At 38.8% G+C, this 16,385-nt stretch overlaps 1 protein-coding gene across 9 annotated transcripts in view; it reads left to right on the top strand.

The window, feature by feature from the left end:
* meis2a (Meis homeobox 2a) overlaps nt 1–16,385 on the top strand; it is a 124,044-nt gene that overhangs the window by 608 nt on the left and 107,051 nt on the right. Inside the window, exons 1-7 of one of the 9 annotated variants that reach the window (XM_055640707.1) lie at nt 143–850; nt 1,140–1,369; nt 2,006–2,147; nt 2,464–2,514; nt 3,198–3,248; nt 4,171–4,320; nt 15,470–15,587. In XM_055640707.1, the coding sequence (XP_055496682.1) occupies nt 839–850; nt 1,140–1,369; nt 2,006–2,147; nt 2,464–2,514; nt 3,198–3,248; nt 4,171–4,320; nt 15,470–15,587 (754 nt within the window). In that variant the 5' untranslated portion in view covers nt 143–838. Of the gene's footprint in view, nt 1–142; nt 851–1,139; nt 1,370–2,005; nt 2,148–2,463; nt 2,515–3,197; nt 3,249–4,170; nt 4,321–15,469; nt 15,588–16,385 lie in introns of those variants that run through there. The other 8 variants (XM_055640712.1, XM_055640708.1, XM_055640713.1 and 5 more) reach the window with 8 other exon arrangements.

Below are 16,385 nucleotides of genomic sequence, written 5' to 3'. Positions count from 1 at the left end.
ATCTTGTCTTTTAATCTTATTGGGAAGGGAGAGAGGGGGTTGGGAGGTGGTGCCGGTGCGGGAGGGGGGCGGGATGCGGCTGGGGATTTTTGTTCGGCTTCCCCCCCTATGACTTGCAGCAGTCCGGATTGCATACTCTGCATATCAGAGACTGGTTGGCGTAAGACTGGCTATGGCCACACTACTTCCGGGTTCCGTCATTCTCCCGCCGCCGCCGCTCAGCGCTGCCAGCGCATTATTACTGACAACACACTCACTCTGTAACCAACCAACCTGCCACCTCCTCAATACTTACTGACAGCCACTTATTCAAACAAACAACAAAAAAAAAGCCACGAAAGAAGCCGAGGCTGCTTTTCACCCCATTCTCTCTCTTATTTTTTTGTTGTTAACTCCTCGTGAACGTTTTCATCGCCGTTTCTTCTTACAGTAAGATAGCGGTCCAAGGCAGCGGAGTTGTTGCAACGGCTGAACATCATTCATTCAATACCTTGACAACCCTGCTTTGATTGACAGCTGGAGTGGCAAAAAGCCATGAGAGACGACAGTTTTGTTACAAGCAGGCTGTTGACGGGCCGATCGTAACCTTCAGTGGTTTTTTTTTTGGCTTGACATTTTTTTTTCGCTTCTTCTGGAAAAGAAAACAAGGGGAGAGAGAGAGAGAGAGAGAAAAAGGCAAAGTTTCCTTCCCTGGGTCCGCTTTAAACTGCGGTACTGGAGGATAAGCAGAAGTCGAAAACTGGATTGGGAAAATAAAGGGATCTCGTGCAATCACAACTAAGGCGAACTGGGGGATATTACAGAGACGGCACATCCACGAGTGTGGGAGCGCAGGCTGATGGCGCAAAGGGTAGGTTTAATCTGCAGCACTCACCTATCGGATAATCCTGTATCGGTGGGGCCTGTTCGATTCTTCTCATCTAATGATGATGGCGGCCCATGTACAACAACAACAAAAAAGATCGGTTTAAATGCAAACTATTATATGCACGGTCGGGTGTTATGCTTATCGTAGGTCTGCTGTTTTCAAAGCAATTCTGTTACAATATTTCTCCCTTCTTCTTTCCTCCCCAACCTCCCGACCATCCACCCACCCACCCACCACCTTTCCTGCTCCTATGTTGCTCTCTTCGATGCAGTACGATGAACTTGCTCATTACGGTGGGATGGATGGAGTTGGCGTCCCGGCGTCCATGTACGGAGATCCTCACGCCCCCCGGCCGATCCCTCCAGTTCACCACCTCAACCACGGACCACCGCTCCATAGCCAACACTACGGGCCACATACACCTCATCCTAATGTCATGCCCACGAGCATGGGCTCCGCTGTCAACGATGCCCTAAAGCGAGATAAAGATGCAATTTATGGGTAGGTAATAAAATATATAAGAACACTGACACTCCTCGGAGAGAGTACAAGGAAAACTGTTTATAAACAACTCAGTAGAAAGCAAAATAAAAAAAGAGCAAGTTCGGGAGGGTTAGAAAGTATCTAGTTGTTTTGAAAAGTTTTAGCATGCACGCACGGGGCACTGAACTTTGTGTCACTATTTTGCTGACATGCAGTGCAGTCGGATCCGCCGTGATATTGTTTTACATGCACGTGAAGATTTTGTTTTACCATTCACCAACGTGAATGATTGTAGCTTTCTGTAGTGACCGGAAGCTGCAAGTTTTTTTTTTGCACTGTTTCTGTTCTAAGTTATGTTTTACTTCAAAATGGCTGCTGCCTTGTTGCTTAACTTGGAGGGGTGAATAACTATATACATTTGTTAATATATAATTCACAATATTAACCAGTGCTCGTTAGTAGCAGCCCAGTTCTCCGAGTCGTGAATGATCAGTTTGTGAGCCAGTTGCAGGGGGTTTCCTCAAAGAAATGCAGATAGAAGGAAGGGCTGGGAACTCTCTTTATTGAAATGAAAAAAGAAATCATAACATAGTTTGAAAGGGTTCATGTACTGCAAGACCTAAAGAATTGACCGAAATCCTCCTTGTCTTGCAGGCATCCTTTATTTCCTCTGTTAGCGTTGGTTTTTGAGAAATGCGAGTTAGCGACCTGCACACCCCGAGAACCCGGCGTGGCAGGCGGTGACGTCTGCTCGTCTGACTCCTTCAACGAGGACATAGCAGTATTCGCAAAGCAGGTCTACAATTCATCTTCTTCCTTACAAATCCAGATAGACCACATTAGCGCTTGCAGCAGTTTTCATTTTATTTCCTTAAATGTGAACAGTAAATTGTTTAGGTGTCTCCTCGTGGAACGTTGAAATATTTTAATAAATGTCTCAAATTACAAGTAATTACATATCATTTATACACTAATTGTGTTTCACATTCTATTTATTTAGTAAGTGTACCTTGCCTTTTGAGACGCCAAGGCTATCCTTGTGTTTAAAGATAAGTTTTCAAACTCTTAATGCATAGATTGCATTAAGCTAATTTATTTCCCTTATCGTTCAGGTTCGCGCAGAAAAGCCATTATTCTCCTCAAATCCAGAGCTGGATAACTTGGTAAGACTTTCAACATTGTATTATCTTTATAACACAATATATATATACAACATATATACACACACACACAGTGCACGTGGGTTGCTGTCTGTAAAGAAAACACTGCCTCGTGTAACTATTAGAACAAGGATGACCCTTTTGCTGGATTTTAATTAGCGTGGCCCTAAAATAACTCCCAATTTATTTCAGTGGCGTTTCACATGAGATGAAATGTTACCGGCGTAACACATGCATCACAACCCCGCTCGTCAGCCGCGGGAGGTTTGGGGATGTTCAGGAAACCGCTCGGCAAGAAAGAACCCCTTCAGCATTTCCCGCACTTTCGACACGATCGTTTTGCAAAATCCCCACCGATTTCGGTTTTAAACGAGCCAAAAACCGACTTCAAACACGTATAGAGATTTGTCGTCCCGATTGAGACAGCCTCTTAGTTTCAAGAGCGTTTTTAAAGAAACCCGCAAACTTTTGTTTTATCCCGTTTAAAATTACATGGGGAACACGAAAAGATTTCATAAAAGAACTGAATGCTATAACGTTAGATTTGGAAAGATTTAAAAAAAAACAATGTAAACTGCACGGCTGAAATGTTTAAAGTTTTACTTTCGCCATAGAAGTCTACCAAAGAATTAAAGAATGATTAGTATTTCTGTTTGGCATGTCTAACATGTGTGATAAATTTACAGATGATTCAAGCTATACAAGTATTAAGGTTCCATCTCTTGGAGTTAGAAAAGGTAACATCTGTTTTTTTTTTGCTTTTTTTTTCGATCTCTTACATTTGTAAATGCGTTTGTGCAGTGGGAACGCGCACTGCTTTAAATACTATACAAAAAACCGTGCTTACTTGTGAATGAAACATATAAACCAAACATCTATTTTGTTGAATTATTTGAGGAGACGTAGTAAAAAATAAAAATTGACGTGACGTTAAAAGAAGGAGCATTGGCTGTTTTTCACTAACGGCGCTTGATTTTCTCACATAAACCCCAAACAAAATATACCGGGCAGGTTCAAAGGGCTAAAACGCTGATTTCTTAATAAAAGAGGGTGCTTGGTTTATAAGTGCTCGACTTTAAGTTGCAGAGCGCTGTGTTTCTTTGATGTGGCTTTGAATTTGAATGCAACATTCATTTTACAGTGTTGCAAAGTGATTTCCATAGTCGCTGAAGTGTTTAACTTACTAGGGCGAACAGAATACACAATGCTGTAACCGCTTCACAATTATTATTGTTCGCAGTAAGGAAAGTCAAGTCATTGCTAAGTATTTTAAAGCAAAGTATCAAATGAAACACTGTGAGCAATTGCACGACGTGTTCGGCCGTTGCAATACCAGCGATAATGTAGAGATAGATGCCCCGTCTTATTCAACACTCTGATATGAACAAAATATATTTCATTTCTAACGAGAGCATGAATGGGTAGTAAGATGATATGGGTCGTTTCATGCGGAGGGTTATTTGCTAATGTTAACTGCATATTTTTGTCCTGTTTCAAATACCTGTTGCTCCAGTCTCTGGAGAATTCTGAGAGCACGAACAATTTCAGTATTGTTTCCTCGCCTTTAAATATAATGTCTGCTATCCCAACCTCTCCACGCGAACACTAGTTTCTGAAATTTCGCCATCTGATTATTTGTGTTATTTTTTTTGCCTCCAGGTCCACGAGCTGTGTGATAACTTCTGCCATCGGTACATTAGTTGTTTAAAAGGAAAAATGCCAATAGATTTAGTCATCGACGAGCGGGATGGGAGTTCAAAATCTGACCACGAAGAGCTATCCGGGTCGTCGACTAATTTAGCGGAACATGTAAGTGGAGTTTCCATTTGATTACAGCCATGGATCGCTATGTGTTATTTGTACATTGTCGAGACTGTTTACCTGTGGTGGACTTTCTGTAAGGTTCCACCTCGTCTCTTGGCACCAGAGACTTGCGAAAGCGTTTCTGCTTGAATTTGGCATTACGGCGCTGCAAAGTTCCACAAGCGCTGACTGGCGATCCCTGTTTTTTTTTAAAAGATGCATCTAATGTGAAGTTTCAAGGCCTGTTGGGTTGGAGTGAGCGCTGTTAACTTTTGCATTCCAAGTTTTCCAGATGTAGCGATTCCGTGTTTATTACCGCCCGGAGAATCGTGGCAGGGTCAGACACTGAAACCGATGCAAGTTGCAAGGAGGGAATTCTTTATGTTTTGTGAGGTTATGGAAACAGAGTGTTTGCATACTTAAAATAAAACCCGCAATTTGGCACTGAGCGCTCTAGGCAAATATCTGTTTTTACGGAGGGTCTGTTGGCGTCAGTCACATCGTTTCTAATGTTCCGGTTAAAGATGTGTTTTCGGTTGTGGTTGGAGAGAACAGTTCTTTGGAGCATTTACACGTGCATTAAAATGCTTCATGTGTTCATTTATTCAAACCGATCGATACCTGGCCAATGTGCTTAGGATGCCGAGATTCAATTGACACAGTCGCCTTATATGGATTTGTCAGTGATTCGTTTTAACGATACCGCGAAGTTAACGGCAGTAGAGTCACGCTTTGACGTTTGTCCTGCAGCATAGTCAACCTGCGAGTGTTGCGGTGTTTTTAGGAAGAATTGTGCATGTGTTTAGAGGGGTCCCCTCGCATCGGCGCGAAGAGGCAGCAGGTGTGGTGAAGGTTGAAATGGGGAACACCGAAGTTTTCAGCTGGTCTTCAGTCAGCTTGGAACACACGCTGCACATGTATAAATGACATACTGTACGTCGAGCGAATACCTAGCGAGAGATTGTCAGCTGGCCGCACAGAGGGACAGTACTGATAGTCGCGTTCAGCGCACTAAAGTAGAGGCATGCTCCCGAGAGAATCAGAAAAGTGCTGCAATTTCTTGAAATCTCACTGTCTCCCTGAAGCATTTGAAGGGTTACCTGGGGAAGTACTGGAGGTGTGGAAATCGCATTATTGTACTTAGAAAACCCCCTCGGTCGCAAGGGAGACCGCAATATAGGATCTGCTTCTCAAATTCACGAGTGTCTTAAAACCGAGAGGAACGCATTATGGGGCAATTTTAAATGACCGCAGTAGGTATTTTTTCCACTATAAAAGAAACAATAGACTTGTGAAGCTTTCTTGGCAGGCGAAGACAAAAACCAATAAGAAACTCTGCTGAACAATTGGATGACATTTTAATGCATTTTATATTCTTTTATCAGGACCTCGTTTGTAAAACTGGATCAGATTAATAAACGTTTAATCTTGCATTTCAATCACAATTGTAGTTTGATTATAATGGAAAATGTGACCATATCCCCACGCAGAATAGTTGTGAGGGGGATTATATTTGACTTTCAATACAAAATGGAATTTGCTTTTTCTCAAAATGAGAAAGTACCTCAATTCATATTGATGTGTAGAAATGTAGCACACTAGTGTTTATACTGAAGAGATTAGATAAACTAGCCTGTTTAAGTTACTGGCAGATGGCAGATGCTATTGCCAATTTACCGTGTTCCATTAAAAAATTCTAATTTACACACTATAATGGGATGAGGTTGGGAGGTTAACATTTTGATAATATGATAACTGTAGTTTTAGTTACAGTGGTGCAACATTCTGAACACAAAACAGACTAAATATAACAACCCATTTATCTCGCACCCGTTAGGCTTTACCACTTCATTAAGTATTATAATTTAGAGCCTTTATTTCCTGGTGATTTCAACTATGAAAATTTTTACATCAAACCCCCTGCCATTTGTTTTCAAAGGGGCACTAATTTGAGCAACCGGAACACCAGCAGAGTGATGAAGAGCTGTATGAAAATTATTCACAACTAGTCTTGGTGTCTTGTGAAATGGATTATGATCATACATTGCTCTTTTCACTCTAGATAGTCTACATTTGAAAGAAATTAAACATTAGTATTAAAAAAAAAATTCAAGGGACAGTTGCAATTTGTTTTTCTGGTGATAATATTTTGTACATTAATTTCTGGTAATACTCTGATCGGTTGCAGGAGGGAGGGAAGAGTAGGTTAGGGAACCTGATATAGAAAATAGAGATAACAGCAAACAAAAGATGAAAATCTTTCTCTCATACCTTTGTTACAATTACTTATGTCTTTTTGATCCCAGGAAGGGCACTGGAAGGTGTAAGTGATTGTTGAAGATCTTAATTAATTTCGTTTGACTTCTTTTTCCTTTGATATGGATTTTCAGTAATAAGACAAAGCTAAATTTCAGCTGGTGAAAGTTAGTGCATTGATGGTGATGAAGAAGTATTTCAAAGGATCTGAAGCAGCTTGTAGTCTTCTCTGTTTACCTGGTGTGTAGCCATTCTCATCCATGCATGTACTGTATTGTTTTATTTGCACATGAAATGGCTAGAGTGTTTGAACTGATTTAGATCTTGAATAGCGCCGATTGAAAGGAAATGTGTTTTAATTTGTTGTGAGCTAGGATTGCCTTCATTATAGAAGTGACAGATCTGTGACAGCTGCCTGACACCCCGAAAGCACACACCTCTCCTTGCCTATTCAGTGGTGACAATCTGCCACATGGGGAGAAAGATACAACTGCTTGATGACTACTAAATCCTTATGAAGATATTTTGTGTGTGGATAGGGATAGTTGGAAGCAAGCATATGCATACAGTATTATCGCTGAGACGTAAAGTAGGGTATTGTGCAGCCATGCCCTTTCGACTCGGCAAAGTTGTATTTATTATTCATTCATTCACAGTTTTAAGTGTCATGATTTGACTATATTTTTCATTATATTTTACTAGGCTTGAAGTAGAAATCTTACTCAGTTTGCTTTTAACTCATTTCAACATCTAACATCCACACCTGTCTTTGCTGTTTTCGATGATAAAAAGATTTTCCTAAAGAATTGTTGAAACTTTGTTGTATTTCTAATGGGCGGGTTGTATTTCCTTTTCTATTTTATTTCATTCATTTCTTCCTTTGAATATACCTTTTTTTGGATAGTGTTGATATTTAACCAAAATGAGTATAATCTACAGGCCCAACATAACTTAGCCAAAAATCTATTCATTTTTGAGATTCCAATTCAGATACATCATTGAAAATTGTAATTATTTGCAAAACACCCAATTTTGTGTGTTTTTTCTTTTATAACATCGTGCAAACTATAACTTCTGACTGTATCACATTTTAAAATATATATACTAATCAACCCAGGTTTTTACATGTACACAGGCATGAGCAATATGGGTGGGACTTGATTAACACACCATGGTCTAAAAGTATTCTTAAAGTAACTAGTTCTCTGCTCCCACATTGTATAAACACTCATCTGCGAACTACCCGACAAAAGGCACACACCCGTCGGTTTGAAGTTAGAAACAGTGTTTCCGCCCCCCCCTTCCCCCCCCACCCCTCCCTCTCAAGTACATTTTCACAAAATACTTTCAGCAAATTAATAAGAATTTTAATTGACATTCTATTTAAGGAATACTTCTTCTATGCGTACATTTTATTTTGTTACGGTTCTTTAAAACAAAATCTGCTTCACATTTCCAGGCACATCATTAATGGTTAGGCAGCCCTTTTAAGTGTGGGAACTATAGGTGTTGCTCAGTTGAAAAGTGCATGGAGATTATAAGTGATAGTTTTGATACCAAAAGTCATCACGGAAATTGTTTAATAACTGTATGCTTTCATATTTCATATTACCTCCTTAATTTCATTATTATTTACATGGGATATAGATCAGCTGGTACCCTTGCACATTAACAGTCTTATGAATATGTAGAATTATCTTTTAACAATGAATTTGGTGGACTTAGCATTTTAAAGATCCGATTGTTATTCTGCAGCAAAAGAATGTCAATTGTTCACCAGCGTAGTTTTTATATTATTGCACTCATCCAAAATCATAACTGCATATGAATTTATTCTACGTAGTTTCTGGGTTTAGGTACATTATTTATTTTTTATAGCAGCAATCTCTGTACTTCACTTTTATTCTGCTAATTACCTTCGTTCTCTCTCAACTGAAGATATATCCTTGTAAGGATATAGTTGCATTGATACTTGAACCTCTTGGCATCTCATGTAAATGATAATACTTCCAATGACCGGCAGATATTGTGAAATCGTGTTATTTCACAGTCATGGTAGACATCAGAGCTGAGATTGATCCTGCCCTTCTCCAAATCCATGCATGGCAATTTCCAGCAAAGGTTCCTGGTTCCAGATCAGGTCAGGCCCTGAAACCTTAAGTGAATTTTCTTTTGTTGCCGATCTAGTACAGATGGGGCAACTTTTATCATCTAGATTGACTAATTATCACCAGCTGTAGATAAAATTAGTGGGGTGGTGGGGCCAGAGTTCCAAGCTCCACTGCTCAACCACTCACCTTCTGAACCAAGGAAACAATTATCTAAGTGCTTTGTGCAATGGTAATTATTTTATTGTTCTCATCAAACATTTTTCTTCCATTACCTTCAATGCATTCATTGTTCTACGTCTAGTAATAATTGTTTAGCAGGCGCGATTTTTTGGGTGGATGCTGACTCGTGCAAAATGATTGTCAGTACTGCACTGAATAGTGGGTGGGAGGTGGTTTCTGGGTGGATTTCTATTAAGGTGCATTTTTCACCCTTTGATGAAGTAATTTACTAAATTATATAATGCCCCATCTAGTGGTCTGGTTACAGAGTGACAGAAATCACTCCACACTGAAAGTTCAAATGGTATGGAGTCTTGATAGTTGAGCTTCTAACCTTTCATTTGGGTATCAAATGCTTGCAGTGATGTGCTATAACTGAAATACAATTTATATTTCTCTAAGAGGCCACAATGCGGTTTGCAATCTTACAGTGAACTACTTAAAAAGGATTACAATACATTTTAAACACTTAGAAATTGAAAAATGAAATCAATTCTTCAATATTTCCTAGAAACTCACTTATGTCTTACATCATTAGAGAAATGCACTAGTTATTATAGTTATCTGAAGAAGAGTCTCGATCTGAAACGTCACCTATGCATGTTCCCCAGAGATGCTGCCTGACCTGCTGAGTTACTCCAGCACTTTGTGTCCTTTTGTTTATTATCCAGCATCTGCAGTTGTTTGGATCTATGTCATAGTTATTAGTTTGTAATGACTAAATAAAGGAAAACAGTGAAATCACAGTTTGCTTACACCTTGTGCGCACATGCCATGGTAAAATTCTAACAACCCAATTAGATATTTTATTTTTCACCATTAATGAAGAGCATTTGGGGGGGGAAAAATTCGATCCAATAATGTCATCCTTCTGGCAAAATTGCTCAGGATTAGCATTAGAAAGTGTATTCAGCAATGAAAAGTTGACGAACATTTCTCCGTGTTATGTATGATGATTATGCTTATGTCGACACATTTAATTTGTTTTGCATGAAATCATTTGTTGCTTGGTAGCATTCCTTTGAATGTTTGCCAGTGAATATTTTTTTCTAGCTTAAATTGCCTTGCACTTTTGACAAGGATACTGCTGGCAGATATAGAAATAGCAAAACCCTCCCGCCTCTGCTGTTGCTCGCAAAATGACAGAAAGCAAAGAAAATAGTTGCAGAGCCATTTTTAAGGAGACCATTTTGCTTTGCCTATTAGAATGCTCTGGTCGCAGCTGCCTGCATGGCAAAGGATTTTGAGTTAACACTAGTTTTAAACAGTAGGAGTTCAGGATTGGCAATGCTTAAACTCTTGCTGCTGTTTCACTCTATAGACAAAGGAGAAGCAAATTTTTTTTATATGCTTTTAAAGTGTGAAAGTAATAGCTTTCTCCGCCTAGTTTGATCATGAGGACAAACTATTCACTCATGAGTACTGCTTAGCATAACCTTGATAAATAGGTGACAGCTAATGAATTACCAATAAAAGAAAGGTTTATAACCTGATTATGGATGTATGTTAATTGTAATGAAATGTAAAATGAGGGTGCAGGTAATGCATTTTGAATTCCTGTGCTTAGTAAAGTATATCAATGTGAAATATTTTCAGTGCAAATGCATAGAACAGATATTTCAAAGTAAAACTTGTAATAATTATGTTTAATTTCCCCTTGCAAACTACGAAGTCCAAGCCAATCAAGTTGTGCTTCAGATTTGTTGCTATAGTTTTGGGTAAAGGTAAAACAGGGTTATGGCAGAAATATTTAGCAGTCAGCAAATAGCGCTCTGAGGAGGGGCAGCTGCATGTTCTGGAGACCATTTTTAAGTACAGCTGTGAATCTACCTACTCAGAAATCCCTATTTTACACTTTAGTACTTCATTGAGGCTGTTGGGGGAAGGTATGCATGTGTATATATAGGCCAAAAAGGCAAATAACTGTTCACATTTTAGTTGGATAGTTTGAGAGGTTAGATACATACACACATTTGCTTTTACTCTCTTGACACCCTTGATACTAACATCAGCCAATGTAATTATTTATTGGCCATAAGAACTGTTGCTATTTATTATTGCATGGTTTTAAAATTGGAATTGATTTGCACATTAAACCTTCTACCTGCCTTGCCCTAGAACCATTAAAATTGTCAGTTAGTTACATTTGCGGGGGGAAAAAACAGGGAACACTGTTTCAAAGAGTTATAGATTAGTAAAGTGGTAATTCCATTGTTGTGATTTTTGCCACACTATTAATTTCGATTGCATTTTAAAAAACGGAAAATAGATGAAAAGCCGTAATTGTTATTTACTAATTACAATCTCGACTACCCCCCACAATAAAATCAAGTCAATTTCTGGTGCGGAGATATAAAGTGGTAATCCCACTGCACAGTTATGATGATGTCACAACACAAGAGCAAAGCTCGAGTAGTCCATGAGTATTAGGAGCCCAAGATTGAATTACACCCTTAAAGTCATTGCCAGCAAATCATTCCTTGTAATCATGCATACCTGAATTTATTTTTAACTTTCTTTACTATTATTAATGGATTTATTAGTTACTATGCAGGCATTGCATTTTAAATGTTAAGGAAATATATACAAAAATAGGCAGAAGTATTTGTACCACTATTGAATTATTAGATACAAGGAACTGCAGATGCCGGTTTATAAAAAAAAACTGTTAACGCTTTATTGATAGGAAATATACAATTGTAAATATCTACTTTTAGTAATGATATGGCTATTTTTATTCCAAATAAGGGCAATTTGTATTGTGGTGATTCATTATCAAAAAATCTTATCAGATTAGGTAATTTAAAGATAGATGGCTTTTTTTTTTTAATGATTGGTTTCTGTAGATTCATTATTATTTCACAGTTAATCATTTGATGGCATGTGCTAAGTGCTAAGTGGTTGTGTAATATACCTCTGGAACCAAATTCTTTTTTATGTTCGTTTGAAATTGATATTATTACCAGTTAGTATAAAATACTGCAACGCTTCAACGAAAGAGTCCAAAAATACGTTATGTGGTACACTTAAATACACAAGGTTAATTTGCCTAAATTGGCCTTTTATCTTTAATGTGTGTAGTAGTTAGACAAAAGAAATATATTCCTTACTGAGGGCATGCCGAATTTATTAAATATGAAACTTCCAATATCAAACAAAATTCTTTAAAGTACGATATAAATATTAAAAAGAAAAGTTCACAAACTTAAGAAACATGATTTGAAAAAATGTGTCCCCAAACAGAGAGTTTGACGAATGATGCATCATTTTATTATAAAAAATAGCTTTCTTTCATAAAGTGTGGCTGGTAAAGATATTTACATTGCTCACTATGATGAATGCACCCCACTAACAAAAGGCAAACATATTAAATTATTTTTTAATTTGCCTTGAGACCAGGTCTTCTCTCCCTCCGTCACTCTTGGTTTATCTACCTCTCTCTCTCTCTCTCTCTCTCTCTCTCTCTCTCTCTCTCTCTCTCTCTCTCTCTCTCTCTCTCTGTCTCTCTCTCTCTCTCTCTCTCTCTCTCTCTCTCTCTCTCTCTCTCTCTCTCTCTCTCTCTCTGTCTCTCTCTCTCTCTCTCTCTCCCTCTCTCTCTCTCTCTCTGTCTGTCTCTCTCTCTCTCTCTTGATCTCTCTCTCTCTTGGAACTTGCTTTCTCTCTCTTGGAAACAATATTCAAAATGTGCAAATTTAATTTCCACACTTGCCGGCTTGCCTCTTGGACTCTCTCCCTTTCTCTCTCTCTCTCTCTCTCTCTCTCTCTCTCTCTTTCTCTTTCTCTCTCTCACCTAGTCTTTATGATCTCTTTATTTCTTTCTGTCTTTCTCTTTCTCTCTATCATGCTCAATCTGAGTCCCTTTGATATCCATTCTCTCTGTCTCCGTTCTAATTCTAATTTTCTTTTAACATTTTCCCCCAGCAAAATTAAGTGTCTGTGCTAAATCTGTTTCAGGCTTCTAAGAGGGGAAACAGTGGCAAAATTTCATTTGCTACGGAAGATAGGATGTGTAAATGAGAGGGACTGTATGGTGGTAAAATGTTCTCCTGTGGCCCAGCCAGTACAAGCTTTACCCATATTGTCTCCTGCTTTTATATTAATTACAACTTGCATTATCAGCTGTGAGTCTGTAGACCAGCAAATAGAAAATACTATCCCTGGAGACATAGCTTCTTGTATCTATTTTTGCGCTCCTATTATTGCGCTGCATTCACTCTTCAGCAAGGCATTCTCTCTTTAACTCTTTTTAACTCAATTAGGAATGCGTTTGGAGGGGATGTGATGGAGATGGTGGGAAATGTATTGGTAGTGGTGTGAATCATTGTAGCCTGCTATTTGCAAATGCTTGGAATCATTCCATGTTTGTTGTATCCCTTTTGTTTGTATGTTGTGCTTGGTAGTAATGCAGCCATTGCCATTGTGGAATGTAGGAAAGGGAGATAGGATGCACACTGATGATAGGACCACCGTTCAGACTGGTGTGTGAAGTTATCTGTTCTGAAATAAGTATTTCCAATTTTACAATAAATATTATTCTTTATGTTTGTTTACATTGCATCCGTTAAACTTAAGTATTAAACTAACTAACTAAACCATTGACAGTAACACTTAATTTGTTTCTGTTCAAATTTGGAATGGAATATAGAAGAAATGTTATTGAGTTGCAAATATAGTCTTTGTATCTGTGTTAAAGAGTGATAGCAAGAGTAACCTAAGAGAACTGCCAGTGCACAAAATTAGATGCACTTTGTGCACCCCTTTAAACCATCACCAAGGTGAACTCGTTACATTTGTCTTGTTTCTACAGGAAGGTTCTAGCTCTGCATTGTTAATGAACCAGATTCACGCAGGGCTATTGTCTCCTTCTTTTTCACTTCATTCTCATAGCTCTCTATCTGATTACCATCCGGCAAACAGCTGACGCTAAGAGTCTGCAGCGGCCTGAAGAGTTCTTGCCTACTGTTTGCCTTGAGCTCAAAGCTGCTTGAGTGGTTTCCTAGCTTAGAGATAAAAAGGGAATCTCTTGGTCATCAACCCTCCAGAATCCAGGCTGAGCTTGCTGCAGAGTATTGCTTTTATTTTACGGTCTGCATTAATTTGTTGCTGTGGTTGTGCTGCTCTGTGTCTAGTCAACATTCATCCTTTTGCAGATTCATCTGGTTTTTATTTCCACCATCGTCTGCACAATGGTAAAATTATTGATTTGACATTTACACTTTATTCTGTGTTTGATTTGGAGCTGGTAGTGTCGGCTCTTTGCAGCTTGCCTTTTTGTTTTAAAGAAAACCAGTATTTATATTTTTATGACTTGAACTGTTTTGTCTAATTATTTTATTCACTTTGTACCGCAACATTCTTTTTAACTGTAGGCCTTGTACACATCGGGCTGTCTCACAAGTCGAAGTGCCTGTTGGCAATGATGATAGTGTGCAGGTGTTGAGTTTTACAGATCGAGCCCAAAGGCTGATCTTTATCACGTGTCATTTTTCTCTTTTTTTTTGGTCTGTGAAAGGAAATTCCATCTTTTCCCTGCCTTCATGTGGTGCTGATAAAGTCCTTCCCGTACAGTAGAAACCCTGTTTTCCTTTAAGTAGAGGCATGGCTTTATGAAGAACCAGGGAAGGGGAGGAGGGGCAGGAGGAGCTAACATTCTGCAGTGCAGCAGTAAGCTGTGGTATTCAGTCTCATTAATCATGGCGCTAATATATAAACTGTATACCTCCACATCACAAAACGGAAAAGAACAGCATCAAGACAAGTAAAAGTGAATACCTTGCGTGGTTTTAATATTTTACCTGCCTTGTAATGCAGCGGTAAAGACTCTATAACCCCTAGTTAAGTTTTACAACAAAATATTGTTCTGTTTAGTTTATTATTATGTGTAATAAGGTTCAGTGAAAAGCTTTTGTTTGTTTGCATGCTATCCAATCAGACAAAAGACTATACATGAATACAATTAGCCAGTGCACGGGTATAAGATAAAGGGTATAACATTTAGTGCAAAGATAACACAAAATATTATTAGATTTTTAGACTTTGGATATACAGCCTGGAAACAGGCTCTTCAGCTCACCTCACTCTCCTACACTCTAGGGATAATTTACAACTTAACCAAAGCCAATTAACCTACAAACCTGTACGTCTTTGGAGTGTGGGATGAAACCGGAGCACCCGGAGAAAACCCATGCGGTCACACACAGGGATAAGTTACAAACTCCATGCAGACCGCACCCGTGGTCAGGATCAAACGCAGGTCTCTGGTGCTGTAAGACACCAACTCTACTGCTGCGTTACTGTGCCACCCCATTCATAATAAAACAAAACTGACCACAATGGTCCTTGAAGATCAGCCTAATTTTCATATTAGTATATTGTTAATCTTGCCTGAACAATAGCTGTTGTCAAGCATTAGGAAGATGTCATTAAGGAAATTAATTCCATTTAGAAAAAAATATCATTTTGCTTGTACTTTTGTGTTGCTAATTTATTTCCTTTCTTTGTCCTCTGTGTTCCGCACTTGCTTTGGGAATACCACCTGGAAACACCCTGCGGTGGATATCCCGTATCAGAACCCATCATCTTGGAATAGAGACCACGATGACGCTACTTCCACACACTCCGCAGGCACACCGGGACCTTCCAGTGGGGGACATGCTTCCCAAAGTGGGGACAACAGCAGCGAGCAGGGTAAGAGGTGAATTCTTTCCTTGATCATCAGAGGCATGACTAAACAAACCACAGGTTCCCACGACCGCGTGCATCGTAAAACCAACATCAATATCAGAGGGGTTGGGTACATAACAGCAGAGAAGCTGTCAGTGAAAACAATTTCTTTAAACTACTGACATAACTTGCATGAAGGAAAGGATACGGCAGTTAATATGGAAACAGTGGTAACAGGTTAAGTAACGAGTGCTGCTGCAGCCTTTTGTCTTTTAATATGAATAATGTTTTTTTCTGGATCATATAAATAAACCCAATCCATTCAAGAGGCAAAGGTCACAGTGTACCATATATTTTGTGACATTATCCACTTTCCGGAGAAGCCTCAGTTGTTTGATGTTGCTCTGTCGGTAGTGACTAGTTTGTTATATGAATTATTGCAGTATTAGGGTAATGCCACTATGATGTGGAAACTAATAAGTGCTGTACGACTGTAGCACTATTATAAAGGAAAACTGTGGTTTTAATTGAATTTGGTCTGCAAGCAGGAACAAAAAAAAATCCTATCTAGTTGGTATTTATGGGTGCCATACATTTGTTTTCGGTGTCATTTCTGAAGATCCTGAAAACCTAATCTTCGAGAAGTATTGATTATTTTACATGCATAAGTTCAAGTGACCTGCAATCTGCTGAGCACTTATTGACTGTCTTCTGGGTTGAGTGCAGTGTTTTTCATATATGCCACAGATCATATTTTAACATGGAAAGCTAGTGAATGTCACTTATTGAAGACAGAGTACAATTTTTTAAGTTAATTGCAAT

Source organism: Leucoraja erinacea, chromosome 9 (assembly GCF_028641065.1).
Source record: "Leucoraja erinacea ecotype New England chromosome 9, Leri_hhj_1, whole genome shotgun sequence".
Taxonomy (NCBI): Eukaryota; Metazoa; Chordata; class Chondrichthyes; order Rajiformes; family Rajidae; genus Leucoraja; species Leucoraja erinaceus.
This window is presented reverse-complemented; position numbering and strand designations above follow the sequence as displayed.